Source organism: Callorhinus ursinus, unplaced genomic scaffold, assembly GCF_003265705.2.
Source record: "Callorhinus ursinus isolate GAN/ISIS: 27379988/994484 unplaced genomic scaffold, GSC_fseal_2.0 scaffold18, whole genome shotgun sequence".
NCBI classification, from domain to species: Eukaryota; Metazoa; Chordata; class Mammalia; order Carnivora; family Otariidae; genus Callorhinus; species Callorhinus ursinus.
Window position 1 is genome coordinate 34,032,990 of NW_027397080.1, and position 23,562 is coordinate 34,056,551.

Here is a 23,562-nt window from a genome sequence, read left to right on the forward strand (position 1 = left end):
ACACGGCCCGGCTTTGCCCTGGATGCTGCTGGAATCCGAGCCCAGTGGGGAATGCCCAGGAAGACTTCCCGGCCGAGCCTGGAGCCCCTTCCCCTAGGCTCTCAGAACTTGTCAACAAAGTAATTACACCCATTATTTCAACCAGATAAAAATGACAAATGCACAAAGATTAGAAGTAATTAAGCCTAGAAACAGGCTGGACTGGACAGCAGAGTCCCCAACACCCAGCCTAATTGTTCCAAAAGTTTTCACGGTAGAAGATGGGCAGTGGTCTGTGTGTGGCAGGGGCCACAACCATGGATTTCAGTCACTGAAGGGATGAGATGGAGGTGGACAAAAATTGGGGGACTTACCAAACTATAATGCTCTTCCTCTGAGTGCTTCTGTTGAGGGACAAAAAAATCTACAGCAAACGTGAGGACCCGGCAGATGGAGGGAGGCTGAGGAGAGCAGCGGCCAAAGCAGAGCGTGGCCCCGGACTGCGGACAGATGGCCGGGACACAGCCTCCACATGGACACACAGAATGCCCGGACCTGCGTGCCCAGGGCCTCACTCCGGAAACGCCTGCCCAGTCTCACCTTATAGACGTTCTCACGGGCAGAACCGAATTCCTAAGCCTGCTCGCTTTCCTTTACCATCCCCTGTACAGAGATGATGCTTCCACGTTTCCAGGTGACAGTTTAAAAGCTAAAACCCTTACACACATTCCCTCAATCATCCTGAAACAGTAGCCTTCCCCGAGGTGGATTTGTCTTGACAGATCTCAGCTCAGAGCAGACTTCCTGGTGGGGAACGCGCAAACGTGTGTGGCGCCCGGCCCTGCCCTGAGCACATGCCCAGCGGGGCTCTGTGTGTCTGGGGGGCTCTGTTATTTTAAGCTTCCTTCGAAAGCTCAGCATCACATGGTGCTCTGGAAAGAGTTCAGGTGTAGGGAGTGCAGCCCGAGGTCCGAGGAAGGGGCTGAGCAGCAGTCGGATGGGAGGGGTGGATGCCAAATTGTGGCATCATCAGGAATCCCGGGTTCCTGCTGTTGGTGAGCAAAGAGGCCCCCTGCCATCACCTCCTTCTCACTCGGGCTCCCTGGAGCTCAGGGTGTCGGAGAGCAGAGAGTAGCTTCCGTTGCCCCGGCGGGCATGGACAGCCCTTGCCTTGCACTCACCAAGCTGTGCCCACCTGAGTCAGGAAGGCCCCCGCGCCACCTCCAAAAACACTAAGGTAATGAGATGGATGAGCGGGGTGATGGGCGGAGAGAAGTGTGCCTTCCAGCGCCATGCAGGTGAGCCCCAGGAACCTGGCAACGCCAGTGGCAGGCGTGTGCAGTCTCTACACGTGCCGAAGCTTTGGGGGGGAAATGACAAAACCAAAACCCAAAACCAAAAATCGGACTTTCCCATGTGGCGAGCAATTCCAAACAACACAGACCTAGCACTACAGTTTCTTCCTTCCCTGGCATCGCTTTGGTCTCCCAGATCCCAAGAGGCGCAGAACTATGTTTTAAAGGTGTTGTAGAGGGAGACTGAGCCCGATGGAAGAAAGGGGTCACCAACCTGGCCAGTCAGTGGGCACAAGGTTTGCTGCCCACCCGACCTTCAACCTTTTTACATGGTCTGCAGGGCATTTCACGAGATGGGCTCCCACACCCTCCTGGTGAAATCAAAGTCACACGTGGGCCATTCATAGAAGGCAGGCCACAAGCACCTAATCTGGGATCCCTGTGAGGAGAAAACAGCGTCCAACGGAGCCTCTCATCCCTCACAGTGCCCCCTATACACGGCAGGATGGGGCACCAGGGCGCCATTATGTGGCCGGGATTGGGAGGGAACTGCCCGCCCCAGACATGGCAGCATTTCTAATGAAGTATGTGTGGTTGGGATTTCCTGTCCCGAGGCTTCAGCCTCGAGCCCCTATTTCCACCGGAAAACCCCACTGTAGGATTCTTGATGGCAAAAACACAGATGTTGACCAACCAGCACCAGTGAGAGACAGCATCTTTGCTACAGTCCCCACCAAGATTCAAAGCCAGGCTTGGGTTCTAGAAAGAGCAGCGACTTGTCCAGCAACGTGTGTGAGACAAATGTGGAACCCACTACAGGGCACAGCTCCCGTGGGAGTAGCCTGGATCCTTTGCACACGGAATTATTTCTCATTCTCAAACGAACGGGGGCCGTTGTGTATTTTTGAGTTCTGTTCTGACATACGCACACACATTATAAGGATATATTCCTTTAATTTTTGGAACTGGAAAACTTTCTTTAATTCGGTCTATGCTTGTAGAACACAAAGATGGTCAAGAATCCACCACCCACCCAAGCTGACGCTCAGCCCCATTTGTAAGCAGCCGGCTATATAAATGTGTGCGTGGCTGTTAGGTAGCTTCTTCAAACGATTAAATGAAAAAAAAAAAAAAAAGATCGTACTTATGTGTCTCTCTCTCTATATATATGTATGTATATAAAACCATGGCATTCTTAATTCTGGCCCAAGATAATAAAGTATACATTTAGTGCCACTCACCAGATACCAGCGAATGCAGGATGTGTCATTGAGGGGTCTCTTTGCGTGGGTCCAGGCTGTCCCCCGGGATGGATGGCCATGGGATACCAGGTCACCAGAAGGAATATGCTCACTCGTGGAACTGCATTTCCAATATATGCATATATATGCATGTGTGTGTGTGTGTGTGTGTGCGTGTGTGTTCCTGTGTGCGCAGTATGTTGCCAAAGTAGAAAACACCAGTTTATTCTGTTCGTACTAAGCATGTTAAATAAATCAGATTCTGTAACCGATAACATTTTTTTTAAAAAGGAACATTGAAGATCTTCAAAAATTGCTACAGTACAAAAAAAGTGTGTGTGTGTGTCTGTGTGTATTTATATATTTATATATGTATATTAACCAGAAATAGCGACTCTATTGGAAGATTCCCACCCACTGTTTTCGGTAAGATTTCTACGCGTGGTTCGCTTGGCTTCGCCTTGGTCACCAAGTCCTTCGGGTCAGTACATGGCACATAATGGTATTATTGGCAAAGGTTCAGAATCAGTTCAAATCCCAGGCTCCAGGTGCTTCCTGCTGGCCTTTCTTCTCTGTCTCCAGCTTCTTTCTTGCTTTTCTTCTTTCTGCTCTCCAAAGACAACTCTGGCAGAAGGCAGTCCCCCATAGGCGTGAGCATTTTTATAAAAATATATTTGGCCTATAGCGTCCTGCTCTTTGAGCGTCCCACCGGCAAACTGAAGCGGTAGGTATGGGGACCCTCCCCGTAGAGAGTTTAGTTTTAAGTTTTGTGTGTGTGTGTGTGTGTGTGTTTTAATTTTTTTTTTAATTTTTATTTATTTATTTTTTTTACAGGTTCACCAACGGAATCCTGTGTGGAAGGAAAACAAGAAGAGATTAAATAGCAGGGAGCCACGGGCAGGATGAGTCTGTACAGCCCCTCTGAGACTTGCCGGCTTGCAGACACCGGGGTCTCCTGCCCTGGGCCCCGGGGATTGGAGCACATGCTAGGAGTCCCAGGGACCTCGTGCTAATCACAGTAGCTGATGGAGGAGCTGTTGCTTCTGCCCAGAGTGGGTCTGGGCGTCCTGAGAGGGGCTGGGATCACCCCTGCATTAACTACGAGAGGGCCGTGCACCGCAAGCCTGCAAGTGACTGTATGCGTCCAGTGCCAGGCTGACCCCCTTTTCAGCTCCTACCCACCAGGAGCAGAAGTGCCGCCCGCCCCATTCCTGGATGGTGGGAAGCAATGGAGTCCATTTCAACCCACTGCTCAGCCGGAGGCTCACTGAGGCTGGGACTTGGGGAGATTAACCGGTTGCATCAGAAAAACTGACCCCTCGGTCTACCCAAGAGGTGATCTTGCTGAAGAAAGAAAGAAGGCGCGTGCTTGCAAGCCAAGTCGGCTGACTGCAAAGAAGGGTGGCTCTTCCCAACCTGGGCATACCTAGCCTCAGAAAGTAGAAACCCCAGAGTCTTCCCGCCTCCGTGACAGACCCCAGAGGTCAGCATCTCCTAGAGAGTCAGAGACCTGCGGCTGTTCTGGGCATGGCCAGGGGCGTTGGAACACACCATGGCTCAGCCTGGAGGCGCTTCTGCTGGAAGGATGGGGCACTGTTTCTCTCTGCTGTCACTTGGAGCCCCCCCCCAGCCCACAACTACAGGAAACGAGGACCCTCAGACAGTACAAAGGGGTAGGACGCTGCACCCTCATCTATGCCGGTGAGACAACTAGACGAGGGACAGTAATTCCAAAATGAAACCCAGAGGCCATGGGCTGGAGCCCTGGCAAGTCCGCGGGGGCTCCCGGCCCCACCGGACTGGCCTCATCCTAGTCACCTGCTGAGCACTTCAGAAACACACACGCCTGCACCCGCCTCCAGAGGCCCAGACGCAGGTCCTCAGGGTAGGGCCTGTGGATACAGCTTTCTACAAGCTCCCCAGGAGACTCTGATCCTGTGCCGGGCCTGGGCCCATTACCTCTGTCTCAACAGCCGAGGGGGTAGGGTGCTTTGTCCTGACCTGAATAAGCCTGCGGGGCGACCCTCCCCGGGACTGGGGGCTGCAGGGTGCCCAGGCTCGGGGAGGCGGGAGGCTGCTCGGCACCGTCTGCACCAGGAGCTTCAGCACGGACATCCTCCTCCACTTGGGCTGGGCGTGGAGGAGAATGTTTCCTCTCCGGGAGCCCTCCTGGTCTGGACCACACAACAAGGCAGGGCCCCTGGCTGCCGCCTCACCTTAACTTCTACCTTAGTATGACACATTTGAGCAACCCCAGGAGGCCTAAAATGGAACATCTACTCATCTCCCGAGGGACTGCACGCTCTGCTGTGGGCAGGGTGTCATCTCGTGTGAAGAAATAGGACTTCTGGTCAGGTGGGTGCTGGACCACCCTCGGCAGCTTCACTCCCACGGTGCCCTACCCCTGCTCACCTCCGCTTTCTAGGATGGGGTGGGGGTGGTTTAAAAAACGAAGCCATTAAAGAGGAGAGTAATGTCCCTCCTGTATGTCTGCCCTCATTCTAATTTTTGGAAAGCTAAAAAATGTGGAGACAAATGCTCCATGACTCCACTCATACGAGGAGTCAAGTGCAGAGAGCCTGAGAGGAGAAGGGGGCTCCAGGGGCTGGGGGAGGGGGTCAGAGGGGGTCGGTGTTTCACGGGGGCAGAGTTCCAGTTCGGGATGATGTGGAGGTTCTGGAGAGAGGTGGTGGTGAGGGATGCACAACGTTGTCAATGTGCCCGATGCCACAGAACTGCACTGTTAAAAACAGTGGAAATGGTCCATTCTGTGTCAGGTACACGTTACCGCAACTTTAAATTTTAAAAAAAATACACATCAAAAAAAATATGGGCACACGAAAGACTGTGCCTGGTGACCGCGGGCCTAGGTCTGGCGGCCTGGGACCCTCTCTGGTTTGAGCAGCGCCCCCTCCTCGCTGGCATGAGGGTCCTGGGTTGGAGCACCTGTCAGACGGCTGTCCCCTCCCGAGGGGAGGTTTCCTGCGAGGACCGCTGCAGGGCTGCCGTCAGGTCCTTTATTCTGACGGTAACCAGACCGATGGGGGTGATAGGTGCCGCCTCGTCCCTTCCCCCGTGCCCGCCATTGCGTGGGGGGTCTTCCGTATGGAGTTTATGTGGCCACTGTCCCACCTCACGTCTTCAGTGCTTCTGACCCCGGACAAGGTCCTGCCTCCTCGTTCCGTGTTCTTCGAGTGCTTGCAGACGGTCACCTCCCTGGGGAGGCCTTCCTGGACAGCCCCTCCTCTCCCAAATGCCATCTCTAGTTCATCTTTGTCTATTCGAGCTCGCTCTTGTGGGACTTTGCAGGTTCAGGACGAGCCACGTGGGCTCTCCTGAGTGTGTGCACGCCATGTGTCATTGCAGGTGTCACGGGGTGCCTGCTAGGTCCGCCGAGGCTCCAGCTCTGTGCCTGGCCCAGAGTGGACCATCAGTCCTGGACGCAGCTCAGGGAAGAGACATCTGTGTGGGAGTAGCCTCGTCCTTGGCCCCGAGACTCATGGCCTTCAGGTGCTGCCTGCAGGTGGGTTCTGACTCCTGCATCCGAGGACACACGGAGGGGCCCTTGTGCTGCCGGGGATGGAGACTCTTCCAAACCTACCGGCGTCTGTCTCAGGACGAGAGAGGCAGAGAGAGGGGCAGGGAGGTGGCTCCACTCTGTGCCCTGCATTCCACCTGAGCAGCGATGTTGGCTTCCTGCAGAGGGGGATGGGTTCCCTGCAAAGGGTTCCGGCAAGGGCGGCATCACCCCGTCAGGCCGGGAGAAGGGGCGTGAGGCTGCCCGCGGCCACCTTCCACGTCTGCCCCACGTTCCTGCTGCTGGCACTCAGCTCCCGGGAATGCTTCGGCTTTCTGTTCCCAAGGCTCGGTGTGTGACCCTCTCAGCTGGGCACTAACCCTGAGAGGGACCTGAGAGGGCCGTGCATCCCAGGCCAATGGGAAAGACAGCCAAGAGCATGCCCCTCCACGTCCTGGCTGGAGACACATGGCAAGGGCATCCACACCTGGTTCCCCGCCAGAAAGGGAAGCAGCGTGTTGCAAAGTGATCTGAGAGATTGGGACCTGGGATGAATTCTGACTTTGGAGAAACTAGTGCCCTCTGCTGCCTGGAAGGAGATTCTGAGCTTTGCCTGGCCCCACCAGCGGCAGACCACAGGGCAGGCCCAGGCTCAGAGATCAGTGTCTGCTTTTGCAAAACAAGGAACGGACCGTGGCAAGAGCACCCCAGAGCCAGTGGCTGCTAGTCAATTTCTCCGCTGCTGCGTCCTGAAAGGGGTACTTTGCCCCCAAGTTTGCCTTGCTGCTGGTGCTTGGCTAAAACAGACCAGTTTGCAGCGCGGTCTGCATGTTGCTTTGAAAACAGTGTTCCTCTGAATTGCAAAAGCTGGGTATTCTGTTATTTTTTTTTTAGAACAAAGCGGGAAGGCTCAGGTGCATTTCTCGGTTTTTATTAGTTATGTCTTCAGTGTGTTTTTGAAAATAATAATAATACATGATTTATTTCTTACTGGCTTCAGATGCGAGAACTTTTATTACTTTTCGGGCTCTCTTGGGAATAAAATGGCCTTGGCAAATGCAAAGATCTGAACACTAATGAGGTTTTCTGAAGTTTACTTGTTATATGAAAAATGACAGGAAATTAGCCCAAGAGCCAAGGGCAGGCGTGTGTCCTTGGCCCCTTTCCTCAGTGGGCGGGAAGGTCAGGACAACTGGGTGCCACCGTGGAGGTGGTCTGAGGCAGGAACTTGCCGGAATCGACTATAGAGGCCGAATCAGGGAGACAGGGTGAACATCTGCCCAGACGCGGGTGTCTGTGTCTGGGACAACCCGCCCGCAGGGCAGCGAATTTGGCCACTTTTGGGTCCCACGTGTGCATGGGGGTTAGCACGAGTGGGCAAGACGGTGCGGTAACAAACTGCTCTGTCATCATTACAAATGCATTTGGAGAGGCTCAGCAACTATGGCAAGAGAGAAATATCTCCACCAGCTCTTAAACCTTAATTAAATGTTTTAGTATTAATTGCTATTTATTTAAGGGACAGTAAGTACCTTAGTAAATCTGAGCGATCTTCCTGGCCATTCTCCGCTCGATGCTCAGGTCCAGGCATTAAGTGCAAGAATCAGGGATACTTAGAATCCAAATACTTTCCTCCCAGTGAGTGATAAACGGTCTGTCTGGCACGTGGCGAAGGAATCTTTAAGCATTTATCAAAGGCTAACAAGACTGTTTGCGGAGCCCTCCTGGTCTGCGTCTGAGGGAACAGGCGCCAGGTGTGGCGGCTACGCATGGCCGGACTCAGAGGAGGTCCTGTCTCGGCTCTTCTCACCTCCCCAGACGGCCTGCCTGGGGTCCACAGTGAGCGGGTCAAGCTCTTCGGACACAGATGTGTCCCTTCCTGCGAATGGAGGTGGTCCTGAGATAGTTCCTAGGCAGGTGGGGGTCCAGACACCCTGAGAGGAACGTGGTCCAGGCAGGGCCCACCTGGGAGTGGCAGACGGGGTGAGCCCACCAACAGCTTGTGGGGGTCCTTTGATACCCTGAGTTGCTAGAAGAGAGAACTGAGACAGAAAAGCTTTCTGGAGCACAGGAATCCATAAAAGCACTTTTCTACTATTTTTTTTTAAGTCAGGGCTGCGACTCCTGGTTCCAATGTGGGTGAGGAGGCTGGTGGCTCAGGCTGTTGGGCGCTCAGGAGCTGGTCTCCCATCTGCAGAGCCGAGCTGAATGTCCCAGGACGCCAGTTTGCTGGAAAGCCCACCTCCAGCTGCACCGAATCTCCTCCCACTTGGGGCCGGGCTGGGGGTGGCACAGGGGACAGCGCACGGGGGGGGGGGTGTGCTGCAACCGGGAAAGAGCCAGGCCGCCTTGGGCTGACCTGCCCCACCACGAGCAACCTGACTGACCCCAGGCACGTCACTTAACTGCTTCGTGCCTCAGCTTCCCCTCTGTAAAGTGGCATTTCTGGGGGGACACTGTGAGTCCCTAGATGTCAAGAGTGCTCCATTACTGTCCCCCCGAAAGTCCACCTCAGGGGACCTGCCCTCCAGCCCCCGCTGGTGGCGGGGGAGCTCCCTGGAGTGAAGAGCATGCCCACCTCCAGGCTGTGAGCCTTCAGCTCTTGAAGGAAGGGAGCAGAACCCTTGACGTGCAGGGCCAGATCGATGTCTTATGTTTTTATGCATTTTTAAAATCCTAACAGGGATACTGGCGACCACTGGGCCATCCTGCAGAGGGTTCACCAGGCAGGCAGGAACTCCGCTGCTAATAAGCAGCTCCCTGTTGCTAGCCTGGTTGGAACTCCAAAGGGAGCTCTGTCCCTGGCCTTAATGAGGTGAGTCCCATTGAGGCAGACAAAGGCACCAGGTTCTGAGGGATGGGCCATGCAGGCGCATCTGGCCCTTGAATGGTCGGGGACAGAGTGTGACTTACCTAACTTGCCTGCACAGTCTCAACAAAGGCCTTTTGTGGGGGTAGGGAGGAGAGCTTTCCATTCTTGTCTAATCACATTTCTTTGCCCGATGGCTGAATATCATGCTAAGCAAGCAGGTCATTTTGGCTGCAGGACAGGAAGCGAGGGCTGGAGATTTGATTTGGAGCAAACACTTGATTCATTAGGGCTGGATTAGGACCGACCCATTCACTCCTATTTCTGAAAGCTGTGGGTTCCTCCAGCCCCTGGTTTTGTGCTGCGAGCCGAGCCCCCCAAGGGGCACACGGACGCCCCCAGCAAACACCTCCCACCCACTCTGACAATGATTCCTGCCTCAGAAGGTGGGCAGAAGGAAGAAGCAAGTATTTTCAAATATCAACAACCCAAACTAGAACCTGGGTTCCCTACTCAGGGAAGGGATCTGATGTCACAGAGTATCTGTGTTTGAAAAAAAAATGAGGATCCTTAGAAAACCCAACATCAAAAAGAAAAACGACCAAAAAGCCCAAAGTCCAGGTTGCATCTATTGACTGTGTGTAGACAATGTGCAGTCATGGGGGCAAAATGCACTTTCTCCCCCAGCAGCCTGAGTGTTCGGGAGACTCGGTGCAGAAGAAAGCAATTTACCCTTAGCATTAAAGTTAGTATCACTGAAAGCAAACCAAATGTTCCTATTCAGCAGAGCGTGGAAAATTCATCCTGTTTTGGTGCTGGTCCCTGGCTTCAAATTAGTAGATGTCTCAACTCTTTGCTTCCTTCTTTTATCTTTTACCTTCTTATCTCTTATTTTTATATTCCAAAATTGTGTTTTAATTCTGCTTCGAGCCCTCTCTCCCCCCGCTGCCCCCGCCCCCGATGTAGAGACATCCGATGCAGGTGTGATGCCTGCCCGCGTAGCCGCTGCCCTGGTCCCTGTCTGTCGAGAGGCCGGGTTTCCCTGCCGGCTGGGGCCTTCCCTGGGGCTGGGACGGCGCTGCCACTCCTGGGTGTCTGTCCCTCCCTCCACGGGGGCATTTCTAACAAGTGCAGCAGAGAGACCACAAGCCCAGCGCTCCTGGCTCGCATTCGGGATGGCAACGCCATTGGAATTCCACCTGCCATGTCTAGAAGGGCTCCCAGTTGTCCCAGAGTGGAGGCAGGGGTGGGGAAGGTGAGGCAAAGGGGGGAAAAAAATCGATCGATGTCCAAAAAAAAGAGGTACGTACCATAAAACAGACACATGGCGTCTGCCCTGCCCCCAGGAGGTAAACAAGACTTCGGCCAGTCAGCAGGAGATTTCAAACCATTTCTCAGACACAAAGGCCACAGGAATAAGATGCCGATCAGAAGGAGAGGGTCTGCAGCGAGCAGAAAAACGGGCTTGTGTGCACTCGTACAGAACACCGGACGAGCAGGCCGCCTGAGGCCTACTGCCGGAAATTGGCTTCTTGAGTCGAAAAGAACGCAGAAAGGTAATGCTCAGCTGGGACCCACTGGCCTTCGGCAGGAAGGGGGCCCCCTCTCCCTGTGGCCAGCTAACATTCACGTCCACCCTGGAAGGCCCTGGAGGACACAGAGCCTGAAGGAGCCGTGTACAGAAGACATTTTAGCTTTTAGTTTTTTAATTTGCGGGATAAGCCCAAAGCTTGGGGTCTCCCCCTCCAAGGGCAAAGATTCCACCCACTTTACTGCACATGATGGAGTGGGCAGGGCCTGACTCCTGAAATGGGTCTTCTGTTATTTGTCACCTTTGAGACCTAAGTTACCATTTCCAAAGGCCAGGGAGAGCCAACAGAGCATTGCCTTAGGCCAAAAAGCAAGAACCCGTTCCATCCAATGCCTCCGAGCCAGGGCTCAGTGTGCCCACCTTGCAGCTGCACCCACCTTGCACGTGGTCAGGGCAGGGCCAAAGGGGGACCAGTGGGAACAGTGATGGTCACTTGGCAACCCACCCCCCGTTCCCCAAACTGAAACACTCGTTGGCCAGCACTCATATCCAAACCAACACACATGCGTTCAGTGAAATGGTTTGAAAATCCTCTTGCCAATTCTTTGTGAACTAGGCCTTCTGGAAGGCTGTGATGCAACTGAGGAGCTCCCCAAATGTCGCTGAGTCAAACAGCGTGGGCTGCAAGGACAGTCCTGAGGCCCCTGTTCTCCACTCTCCTGGGCTGGGAAGGGAGCATCCCAGGGAATATCGTGGAGTCCAACACAGAGATGCAAGAGGAGGAGCTTAAGGAAGTTCTCCCCGTTCTCACAGCCAGGATGAGGACCCGTTAACTATGAGCAGCACAGCTAAATGTCACCCCGAGTCTCCTCGACCTGGGTTCTGGAAGGAACGCTTTCGGGCCCCTTGGGCGTTCACAGCTACTCCTGCCGCTGACAGTGGGTCCCTCGGGTCCTCCTGGTTTCCTACTCATTTCTTCCTAACATGTTTAAGTGGTTGGAGAATTTTTTTTTTTTAATTTACAAAATGATGCATATGTGCATGCTCACTTAAAAAAAATAGCTTATTGATATTTTAATCTAATTCCGGATAAACCCTCGGAAGCTGACTCGAGGGTTTCTTAAATGTTCCCAGGGATGGTTTTAGGGTCATGTCTTCTTGGAAGGATTACCCATGATTAATAAAAAAGAGCATCGAATAACCAGGAGTCTGGCTGGTATTTGATATTTTTGCAAGATGCACTGGTGACATTTTATTGATGGGCGTTGAGAGAGACTGACGGGGAGTGTGTGGATATCAGGAGACCCGGTGCCACAAAGCCGGCCAGGATGCCTGCTCAGCCCCCAGCACATGGCATCCAGGGTGGGGAGGGCCTTCTGCCCATCTGCAAGGGTGCGGTCCGGAAGCGAGCAGGGCTGCTGCTGGGTTCTGTCTCTGGGTGGTGAAACACCTCCTTCCGTCTAGCCCGCCCCTCCCGTTTCCCCAGACCAGCTGCGTGCATTTGCTCGGCCCCCCAAAGACACGTGCAGGGTGCCCCCACCCCAGGTCGACGATGCTGTGGTGGCAGGGCCTGGCCCAGGCCTGAGCTTACCGGTTCCCGTTAAACGTGGATTTGTACTCGGCTGTCGGGTGCAGCGTCTCGTCGGTGTACACGGGCACGGACGCCCGGACACACTCGTGGGAGCACTGGAGGGTCTCATTATAGGCTGTGAATATGTCCAGGCTGCTGGGCACCCGGGCAGGGGTGAAGTCCGTCAGGTTCTGGCAGCTCTCCTCCTGCTGGTTGATCTTCCGCTGGTGGCTCTTCCGACGCGTGTTCCCGCTTTGGGCACAGCTGGAAGACAGAGGAGTCGGGGTGGGGGTGCGGCGGGCAGGTGCCGAAAGCCAGCCTCAGACTACGGAGCCTTAGCCTCCGGGCATGAATTATCCGTCATTTAATATTAGATGGTAATCCCCAGCCTCTTCAGAAAGATCAGCCACAATCAAACAATCAGCTCACTCTCTCTCTCTCTTTTTTTTTGTTAATAAAATTTGAATTTTAAATGTGGCCATTACTGCAGGGCAGATTATGAGATAAGTTTCTGAGCTGCGTTCTTCCAGAGCTGAGGCCTTGTCTGGCTGAAGGGTGGCAGCCAGGCGGGGGTGCCGACTCGGTTTCCCCATGAAGGGTTGAGTACAGGTGCGGCTGGTCTGGTGGCTCATTCTGGAAGGGACTCTGTAACCATCTGTGGGGAGAATTATTAAGTGGGGAGCCCTGCACCCTGCCCATACTCCCAAGTTGGAAATGAACGTGGATCGTCCATTCTTCACGGGTACCGGGTCTGTGGAGAGAACTCTCCTGAATGCCCCATGGGTCCTGCCCCGTCCCTCTGGACCCCAGGGCCTTCCCAGCGCCACCAAGGATGGACACGGGAGTCCCACCCTTGTCAGCCAAGCGGTTTGGGGGAGCGGACCATTGGTGACCTCTCCCAGGCACTTCTGGCAAGTCACAAGAAGGATAAGTGGAAGTCCCATCCCCATGGAGGAGGGCAGCTAGGAGGAAATCTGGGGAGCCCCCAGTCTGCGGAACCAGTTCCCCTTCTCCCCCTCCCTGCTGTGCTCAGAGCCAAGGCGGAAGGAAGTGGCTGTGAGGGGTGAGGGTCCATGAGCCCATCTTCGTGTAAGTCACGAACATGCCCTGCCTCATCTTTCCAGCGAGAGGAGCCCTGGCTCCTGGCGGAGAAGCCCTACCCCATAAACAAAGGGGGGAAAACCCAGGGGACTCCCCTCGAGGTCATGGAACCCCCTCGTCCACTGCCTGGGTTGTCCTCCCCGGAAGAACTCTCTGAGGCTTCGCTGCAAACCCAAATGCGGGAAACCGAGAGGCCACAGCCTCCTCCGTCTCCTGTGGGGGCCGTCAGGATGGTCAATGGAATTTGTCCAGCCACAAATCCATGTGGTCCTGGGCTCCAGACCAGGACCAGCCCCTGCCCAAGATGCCCTGTGGCGAGCTGAGGGTCGTCCCCATCACCTGTCACAGAAAACGCCCTGGGTCTCGGGTCTGCTGGCTTTCGGGAGGCCTCGCTGGTTTGCTGTGAGGTCCCACCCTGGCACCTCGGCTAACCCTGGAGACTGGCTTTCTCTCGGATTTCCGTTGTCTAGACCCTCGGGAGTAGTTGCTACCCATCAGCCCCATTTGACCTCCTGTCACCACCAGCCGGCAACAGGGGCACCGTTTGGGTGTATTACCCTACAGGGGAGTTCGAGCTTTGATGCTAAAAGGCGACACATTTGCTGGAGGAGGGGCTGCAGGCAGATGGGGCCTGGGAGGTGTGTGTGCAGCAGGGTCACCCAGCAGTGCCCCGGTTTTCCCAGGGGTGTAGCAGGTGTGTTCACCTAGCAAGGCCAACCTCAAAGTAGGCCAATTTCCAGGAGGAAATAGGCAAAAACAGGCTGCCTGGAGCAAAGCAATAACCTAGTTCAGCAGACACAGAGCGGCCACAAGAGGAAGGAAGGATTCAAAGCGGTGGGCGGAGCACAGCCCCTGGACAGCCAGGGGCAGCGAGGGGTGGGCGCGAACCTGCCCGGGCTGCTGGAGTGCTGGGTGGGCGGCATCGAAAGGCACACCTGAATGCAGACACAGGCTTCGGAAACCCCAACACCTGCTGCCTGAGAAACTGTCATGGAGGCCGGGCTCACTTGCATTCTGCAGAGAAAGCCACGGTCAGGGGCGCGCCCCCGCCCAAGGGCAGTATCAGGGAGAGCGGTGCCTGTGGCTGGCCAAGCTGCCGTGGGGCTGAAGGTGAGCAGGCTGCATCAAGGCCAAGAGCTGCACCCGATTCTCTGGCCCAAATGAGAAAAACAATGCTCTGGGATGCGATGTGGGACCGGCTCTGAAAAGTAGGAAACCCTCTGTGCACACTTCCCGGGGGGACCCCCACAGCCCCCATGTCCAGGCCAGAGGGGCCGAGGAGCCTTACCAGTTTTTTAAGACAAGAGTTGTAATCAGAGCAGCTATGACCATGATGAGGGAGACAGTGATGGTGATAATCTGATGAACAGCCAGACCTGGAAGAGAGGAAGGGGGGGAGGGCAGCCATGAGACCCGGGCATGAGACAGAGGAGCCCAGGAAGGGCGGGGCCTGCTCCTGTCAACTCGGGTCTCTCCTTCCCCACGGCAGGGGCTGGGCACCAGGGCTGTGGTCACCTGGAGTCCAGGAAGGGAGGCCCCAGCCCCGGCATCTCTTGGCTCCCCAGCTGTGACCCGGCCCACACGGGCAGCTGTGTCCTTTCTTGCACCTGTCAAGCTCCTCACCTGGCCCAGATGAGCTCTGGCTGAGGCACGCCCCCCAGGACCTGTCACTCTTCCTTTGCCTCCTCCCACCTGGGTAAGTTCTGGATTCTGAGCACAGGTCTTTGAGTGGGAGCAGGTCTGGCCTGACACAGGAGGGGCCGAGGCAGCCCAGGATTTGTTGGGAAGGTAGGGGACAGTGAACATGGGTTGACCTCCTGGCAGACTCAGGGGTTACCTGGATCACTGGGGAGTATCTTCCTCTTTCCAGAGTCCTCTCCAAGATGCTCACTGCCTGATGAGGTTCCAGGAATAAAAGACCCAGGCCTAGCAGCTGATGCTTCCCCAAAGCCCAGAAAAGGATCTGCAGTCTGGCCTCGCTGCCCTGTGCCCTGCTGTGTGTGTGCATGGGGTAGGAGGGTGCGGGGCGTAAGGAGTGGAAACAGCAAGTCAGGGACAGAAGCGGGGCAGCCTGAGCCCCACCGAGAGCTGTCTGCTGACCCCCGACAGAGATAGCAGAGGACAGGGATTCCCTCCTATACCGTCCCTCTGTTCCCCACTCCCTGTACCACCTTCCACTAACCACGGATGCAGGGGATGGGCGGCGAAGCTATGTTCCTCCTGACAACACATCTGTCACATCCTTCCTGGAACACGGACACTGGGGGCATGCCCAGCAGATGCCACTGGTCCATAAAAGCCACCTGCAAAGGCCCTGTCCTCCTCTGATCAGGAAGAACCCTACCCGAGGAGCTGGGCCACAGAGGTCTTGGGGGCTCTGCAGTGAGCCCTGCAGGGGGCAGCACCTCGTCCCACTGAAGTGCTAATTCCCCCTGTTCTTGCACCTGGGAGGTGTAAGCACTTGCCTCTCTCCACTCCAGAGGCCCGCCCATCAGCCCCGAGGAACCCAGCGGGTCCTGGGGTGAGAACAAGACACACGTGTGTCCCAGCGTGGAGGATTTCAGAATGTAAGATTTTTCTGGCGGTCTCCCAAGGACACAGTCTCACAAACAGATGTTACCTCTCTACTGAATATGATCCTCGTGGGGGAAATTATTAATAAATGATTCAAAGTTGGCATGACCAGAAAACAAGCTTTCTCTTCCTGTTTGCCCATCTTCTGGGCTATTTCTGTTGTCGTCAGGGATTCCCATCCTGAGCCCACAGGATAAGCAGCGCTAGGAAAACTGGAGAAGACATGAATGTAATGGAAATCCCTTCATTAATTCTTTTATCCACTGATTCAAGAACCAGTTACAGAGTACCTACTGCATGCCAAACATTGTCAGTATTGACGAACTCAGCCATGGTACCCGCCTTTAAGGAGCAGCTTCTCTAGTGCCCATTTTTTCACTTGATCTTAGCCAAAAGGCTGAGAAGCGATCTAGTGCCCATTTTTTAAAATGGCAGCATTCACTGTTGATTCTGGCCAATGGCTTCACATACATCTATGCCCAAGTTGTGGCACCTGCCATAAACCTCTAGGCCAGTTTGCCTTTTCATCTAAGACTGCCAGGTCAGTTTTCCCATAGGACTGACAGCTAGTTATGCCGCAGGGAACACCCTCAGTCTCATCAACAATGGAGTACCCACCAGCCTCAGTAATCCCTAACTATTCAACAGCTTCCCCAACACCCAACTCAGACCTTGTTGGCAGAGGAAGGGTTGGAAAGGATGGTGGTGGTGATGATGGTGGTGGTGATGGTGGTGGTGTTGGGTGGTGAGTGGCGGTGATGGTGATGATGGTGATGATGGTGATCTCAGGCATGCTCAACAAGTGGTAACAATTGTCAGAGGTGCATTATCCAAATTATCCTGGTAACAACTCTCAAAGGTAGATACTATCATCATCAGTTATGGAAGTGAAAACCGAATGGACCAGTTTGTGTAAATTCCTTGGTTCACATAGGATCTGCTGGTTCAAAGCCCATACTAAGAGCAGTAGTATTATATGATTCTGAGCTCAGACTTCATTAATCTGTTTTTGCTCTGACCTTCTCTAAGCCCAGTTTTGGTCTCCTTTATTCCAAGGTAGAGGCTGGTACCTCTCCCCTCTACATTCCTGGGGGAGAGCAAGCTTCTACATCTTCTTGAGCCTCACCACCTCCTCCATGAACAGACCCCTCGGGAAGTGCTCCAGGCTCATGCCAAACACTTCTCAGCTATTCGTTGGCAGGTTGCATCCCAATCCCCATGGCAAGAACTGAGTCTTCATTCCTTGGGCTAAACCTTCCATCTTCTAGGTCAGGAGAATCCAGCTTACGGAGGCTGGCGATGTAAAAGTACACAGTGAGCGGGTGAACCAAGAGAACGGCAGGGGCTGGTTCAACTGCTAGGTCAGGCCGAGCTGAAGGCATTGAGAGCCCCGCAAGAGCAGAGTGCTGTGCCATCCATTCCCCAACACCTGTTGGACCAGAGGAGGCACAGGGCACTGCTCGATTTTGACCTCTCATCTTGTTACTACAGGAATTCTGTTGGGTTGAATATCTGCACTGGCAACCGTCCTTGGAAGGGAAGAGTTCCATGACCAGCTGCATCTTAGATGTCTGATCACCTCCCATTCCCCGCTGTGGGTGAGGATGGGAAAGCGCTGATTCTCCTCCTCTGATAGATGTAAGAAACTGAGGCCTGGGGGCAGAACGGTTGGCTCAAGGGACCCTCTCCCTCACTGATGACCCTGAGAATGGAAGACCAGCCCCTTGCCCGAGGGCCTCAGAAGTCCCTGAGCCCCCTTAAGAAAGGGGCCTCTTCATCTTCATACCCACCCCTAGCCCCACACACACTCTAACACAGTCCCTTACAACCGTAGCTATGTGACATATTACATTTATAACTGAAAAGGAGAAAATAAAAACCAGGGGAACAGGGAGAAAGGTAACGATATAATCCTAAGGTTTGCCTTATTCTGGAGGCCCTTCTCCTGCCTTCAGTGTGGAACTCCTCCACAGAACTTACCAAATTAGATTTTGGAGGAAATTATAAGTGGGTTAATAACCAGCCAAGATCATCTGCTATGCTTTCTAGAAAGACCTCTTTATGCCAGGTACCTTGCCAAGTCTTCACGTGTGATCAATCGAATCCATCACCACCCTGCACTTCTGCACCTGCCTGACTGATGAGGAGCTTGATGCTGAGGAGTAGAGTGACTTTCCCACCATCATTCGGCAGAGCCAGGATGAAAGGCAAGTCTCTGCTCTGGAGCCTCAGAGAAGATCAAACATCTAACGCCAAACTAACCCATCTGTAGCTACATTCTGCTCATAAAACTAGCTAGAGGCAAACATCTGACTACTCCTCACATACTTTACTTGCAAGGCAAACAGCCTTATGCTTCAACGCCTGGCCCCTGAGTTCTGATGGGCCCCTGGGCTCATGCCTAAAAGATCAATAGCTACAAGAAGATCCCATAGACCCCATGCTCATGATGGTGGAACAAAAGTCAGGCCTTTTGACATGTGGCAAGAATGACACTTGCAAGAAGCAGGTTGGAAGATAGAAAATCCATAAGGATGCCTCCTCACTTCTTCTCTCCGGGAGGCTGGCTACTACGAAGAGAACAGAACAGCATGTGAGAAGTGGTGTCCTGTTTCAATCATCTGCCCTGTTATTTAGTCCTCCCCAAATGCCAGGAGTCCTTTCTTCTTCATCAGTGTAAATCCCTTAAGTCTTCGCATGGATGCTGGCTAGGCAAACCTTGCCATGAAGGGCCAGAGAGTAAATATTTCAGGCTTTGTGGGCAGTATGGTCTCTGTCGCAGCTTCCCCATCCGGCCGTTACAGGGCAAGAGCAGACAAGGATAATATGCAAGCAAACGGGTGTGGCTATGTTCCGATAAAACTTTATTTACAAAAACAGAGAGCAGCCAAATTTGGCTCATAGGTTATAGTTTGCTGGCCTCTAACTCACGTGAACAGCTGAGGGTGGTTTGTCTTATAAATTAAATAGAATATATATCTATTTTGAAAGATTGGTTAAAGCTGGGACTCAAGCTGCAATCCTTTGGTTCTGAAGACTAGAACCCTCACACTCCATCATCAAAGGCTTCCCAAGTTCTGAGAATTTCACTGGCCACTGCCAAGGTGATTTCAAAGACAGCCACAGCCTCCACCTTAGCAAGCTGGACCGTAACAGTCGGCCATGGGCAGCTTCGCCCTGCCGGGTTTGTCCACGTGAGGCTGGCTTGGGAATAGATCACTTTGTGTGACAGTTTCCTCGAGAACTCAATTAGACAGATTCTTGATTTTTGGAAACCAAACTCCAGGGAGAATTTTATCAATTTAGTCCCTCCAGGGACCCGAAGAATTATTTCAGCCACATGCCTTTCAATTTTCTCCATTAAGGCTGAAAAGGAGCTGCATTTTGCAAAAAGACAAGGACATTCAGATCTCAGAACTGGTGTGTCGGGCTACTGGGTTTCCCTGCCCCACGCAAATGGCAGGGTTCTTAGGAGGTTATCCCCCTCAAATTCTCTCCTTCCTCACTAATTTCTGCCACATTACTCACCCCTTAAGTAGTGCTTCCCTCAGGCCAGGTCCCTTGTGGACATTAAATAGTGCAGGTAGGAACTTCTGTCCTGCAAACCCTACTGACCCCAGGCAAGGAAATCCTTGAACAGTGTCTACTCCAGCTGTCAGGCAGGCTGTGACCCGGTGAACGACAATGTCACCTGAAGGGAGGATATACACTCTATACACCCGAGAAAGGGAAGAAAACACAAACTTCCTCCTCTCCATTTACAAGGTCAATACTGAATCCATCTTCAAATTCTTTGTAATTCAGACATGGTCCCAGAGTGCACAGCATGCAGTGTGGAGTTCTTGCTTCCCCTTCCTGACAGGTGTTATTGTTCCTGCTAATTTAGGGGCTCTTTCTGCTCCTGGTAATTGCCACTGTATACTAATGTGTGAGGAATCAGCTGCCATCCTGATAATGAAAAATTATACCTGGAATAATGGATGGGGACAGATGGATTGGCAAACTCTGCATCAGTCAATAGGGCTTTTATGGTTATATTTGTGGTGGTTTGTAATAAGATCAGGCCCTGGAGATTGATGGGGAGTTGGTAATCCATCTCTGGGTCTGGACGACTTTCTCGTTAAATGGAGCTGGATCAAACATGGGCCACTGTCCATGGCCAAAGCAAACCCATTGAGGGCCTTCTTTCCTAGCGCTTGAGGAATGTACGTGGTACATCCGGCTGCTACCCTTGGATGAAGGCAGGAGCGATGGCGCTGGAATTTGCTGAGGCAAAGGGATGACATATCTTTGTCAACGGTAGCTCATCGTAGAATGCAGGGATCTCCTGTGCCTGCGCCGTGGGAACCAAGGACGGTGACCAGTGGATCCAAGGACGTCTGTCTTCAGGGGCTTGATGGATGAGAGGTGACAGGGGTTTCCCAAAGTACCAACCTCACTGCAAAAACTCCATTCCTTTTCCACCAAGGCTGCAAAACATGGACTCCACAGCACATCTTTGACAAACAGTCTGTCTGGGAACTCGGTGAAGCTCGCAGCGTCCATTGCAGGACGCGTGAGAGTCTAGCCCAGCTTTCTTGAGAAGGAGGCGCTCTGAAGTTTGGGCTCATTCTGAGGCACTTGGCCACCTCCTGGGGTGGGAGAAGGCTGTTGAAGGAAAACATGTCTTCCAAAACCGGGGTGTTCTCAGAGAAACAAGGCTGCTAGCTTTTTTGGTGGGGACACAAAGAAGCGTGCCATTTTCTGAGTGACCCTGCAGGGCATTCCATGCTGTGGGTGATGGGGGAGCCTGGAGCCAGGACTCCATGGAGATAAAGTTGCCTCTCATTGGAATTCTCTGCAGCTTAAGGCAGGACCACCCCATACAGAGAAGAGAGCCCCACTCTGGAAATAGCTGTACTAAACACTTACGATAACATGGTGAAGGTGAGTCCTCGAGGAATCACCCTAAAGGACCCATGTCAGATTGTCCTCAGCCGGGGGCATCTGGCCCTGTCTGGAGACATTTCTGGTGGTCACAGAGGGGTGAGGGGTCCTACTGGCATCTAGTGGATAGAGTCTCAAGATGCTGGCTCTGTCCTACAGTGCACAGGACAAGCCCATAAGATCTGGTCCAAAACATCAATGCGGCTGAGGTTCTTCACTAATGAAAGGAATGCATGAATGACACTAGGAAACAGTGTCCCCATCTCAAATCTGGTCACATCATCCAAACTGACTTGCTGGAACACAATCACGGTGGTGGCACGTGGGTAGTGGGTCAGAAATGTCCTGATCACACCCCATATGGCCACAGAAGGTGAAATGTGGTCCTCTGCCCATCCAGCCACTTCTCCCTCCAGCCACTTCCTTCTTGGTAGAAGGTGAGACTGGTGGAGGCATGCAGGACTGAGTCAGCAGTGACTAAGGAAGTCACAAGCATCCTAGTGGTAGTAGGTACCCCACATTGTTTTTGGCGAATTAGTTTATATATGCTCCCTCCAACCTCATGAGGTGGGTGCAGAAATGCTGTCCATTTCCATAGGGAGGTTAGGGGGCTTTCTCAAAGCTGCACAATATATTGGAGGTCACCAAGACTACCTTCAGGTTCAAAAATTCACTCAAAGGACTCACCAAATTGAGCTGTTACACTCAGTTCTGGCTTACTAAAGTGAAAATACACAGATTAAAATCCGCACTGGGAAAAGGCACAGGGGGGCAGAGCCCAGGAGAGACCAGGTGTGAGTAACCAGTGGAGGAATGTGGGCAGCCCTTACCTCCCACCTGAGATGTTGCGTGAGAACACGCACAGGGTGTCGCCAGCCAGGGGAGCCCCCCTGAGCCTGGGTGTCCAGAGTCTCTGTCGTGGCTTGGTCGTGTAGGCATGGCAGGTCTTAGCTCCAGCCCGACCAGAGGTGGAGCTGACGCCCTGGAGTCCAAGGCCCCCGCCAAAAGTCACATTATTAGCATAGACTATCTGGGAAACCAAGGCACTCTTATCAGGCAGGACAGTCGGAGGACTTAGAGTGACCTCCCAGGAGCTGGGCTTGAGGTCATTTCTTTGAGCAAGATTAACCTTTTCCTGCTAAGAAAAGCAGCTCAGACACAGGAAAGCCGGGACTCAAAAGCAGGCTTGCTCCAGGGCCTGTGCCTTTAGCTGCTCTCCTGCACAGCCCACTGCAGAGCAGTGGTCTTTTCACCATGGGGGGATGGCCGATGGCCAGCTGCTGTGATCTAGAGAACGTGGGGGTCATCATGCACACCTCACTGACGAGGGTCTCCAAAAGGGCCTCGAGGTGGGGCTTAGTCTCCTGGCATTAGGCTGACTAAAGCTGTCCCACCCCCAGGTCAGTCACATCGAGGAGCAAATTCCTCGGATAAGGAGAACCTTCTCTGACTTTGGAGACTCCCCTGAATTTTAGAGTGTACTGAGGAGACAGAGGGAGCTGGGGGCCAAAGAGATCACAGAGCAGCCAGGTCCAGACCCAAACAAATGCATCGGGGTCCGTGGAGAGTTTAGGAAACTCCACTCACCGCCAGTGGTGTTGTCATTTTACGGATTGAGCTGTGTCTCCCCAAAACTCACAAGTGGAGGTCTTAACCCACTGCCTCGGAATATGACCCTATTTGGAAATGGGGTCGTTGCAGACATAATTAATTAAGATGAGGTCATAGTGGGGTCAGTGGCCCTAACCCAGTATGACCGGTGTCCTTATAAAAGGGGGAGATTCGGAGACACACTCCCCCACAGGGACAAGATTGGAGTTCCGCTGTCAGAGCCCATGAACCACCAGAAGCTGGGAGAGAGGCTGGAACATTCTTCCCTGGCCCTGCCTTGCTCTCATCTTCTGGTCTCCGGAAGTAGGTAAGGCAGTGCATCTCCGTTGTTGACAGCACCCACTCTGTGGTACGCTGTGATGCTATAGCATTAGGAATCTCAAACTCCTGAGCTGAAATGCTTTGTGGAGGCCCAGGAGCCTGGGTTGGGAGGGGCGGGGTCAGTTAGAGTCGCGGAGGCCTGTGGCCCTCACTCGACTCTGCAAAGCCATGATCCCCTACACAGCTGACTTTAGCCAGCCCTGAGACAGCTGGTGCCAGGTCCTGGGAGTCCGGACCCTGGACAAGTGACCTGGTCTCCCCCCGACCCCAAATTCACATCCACCTGTCCAACCTCAAAATATGACCTGATTTGGAAATAGGGTCTTCATCGATTTAATTAATTACCTAAGGACCTTGAAATGAAATTGTCCTGGATTTAGGGCGGGTGCTCAGTGCAATGGCTGGTGACCTTATAGAATCCCGGGGTGGGCACAGAAAAACATGGAAGAAATCCACATGACGCTGATGCAAAGGCTGGAGGCCTGCGGTCATGAGCCCATGGCTGCCAGCAACCACCAGAAGCTGGAGAAGGCAGATAGGAGCCAATCCTAGAACCTTTGGAGAAGGTGTGGCCCTGCTGGCTTCAGTCCTCCAGAACCTCGGGAGAATAAATATCCGTTGTTTCAAGCCCCCGGCTGTGGGACTTGGCCCCTGGTGGCCCCAGGGGATTTGCACGCTTGCTTTGCCTCTCTTGACTCATCTGCAAATAAGATCCCAGGAGAATTTATTCAGAGGCCGAGGGAACCTCATTAGCCACGTGGCCTGTGCACAGTAGGTCTCAGCGAAGGCCGGTGTCATCCCCATGAGGCCGTGAGGGTGGGCCTCTAGGGCCCTGCTTCCCCTTTCTGCACACACAGGAAACTTCTGGGGCAGGATGGCAAATGGGGCTGAGGTTTGCATCTCTCCCACTCCCTGGGGTCACTGACAGCAGCACACTGAGTAGGAAGGCCTGGAAGTAGATGTTTGAAAACTGTGGCCTGAGGGCCAAATGCAACCCCCACTCCCCTGCCCCAATTCTGTAACTGAAGTTTTATTGACACATGGCAACATCAGACTAAATGTCCAAGGCGACTTTGGTGTTACCAGG

General features: G+C 53.5%; 1 protein-coding gene across 6 annotated transcripts in view; it reads right to left on the reverse strand.

Annotated features, from left to right (window-relative positions):
* AJAP1 (adherens junctions associated protein 1) overlaps positions 1–23,562 on the reverse strand; it is a 189,544-nt gene that overhangs the window by 67,392 nt on the left and 98,590 nt on the right. For 5 of the 6 annotated variants that reach the window (XM_073903444.1, XM_073903445.1, XM_073903443.1 and 2 more), the window contains exons 3-6: positions 14,332–14,419; positions 11,964–12,206; positions 10,152–10,283; positions 2,516–3,365 (exon numbers count right to left, since the gene is read on the reverse strand). In XM_073903444.1, the coding sequence (XP_073759545.1) occupies positions 10,211–10,283; positions 11,964–12,206; positions 14,332–14,419 (404 nt within the window). In that variant the 3' untranslated portion in view covers positions 2,516–3,365; positions 10,152–10,210. Of the gene's footprint in view, positions 1–2,208; positions 3,366–10,151; positions 10,284–11,963; positions 12,207–14,331; positions 14,420–23,562 lie in introns of those variants that run through there. The other variant, XM_025856848.2, reaches the window with a different exon arrangement.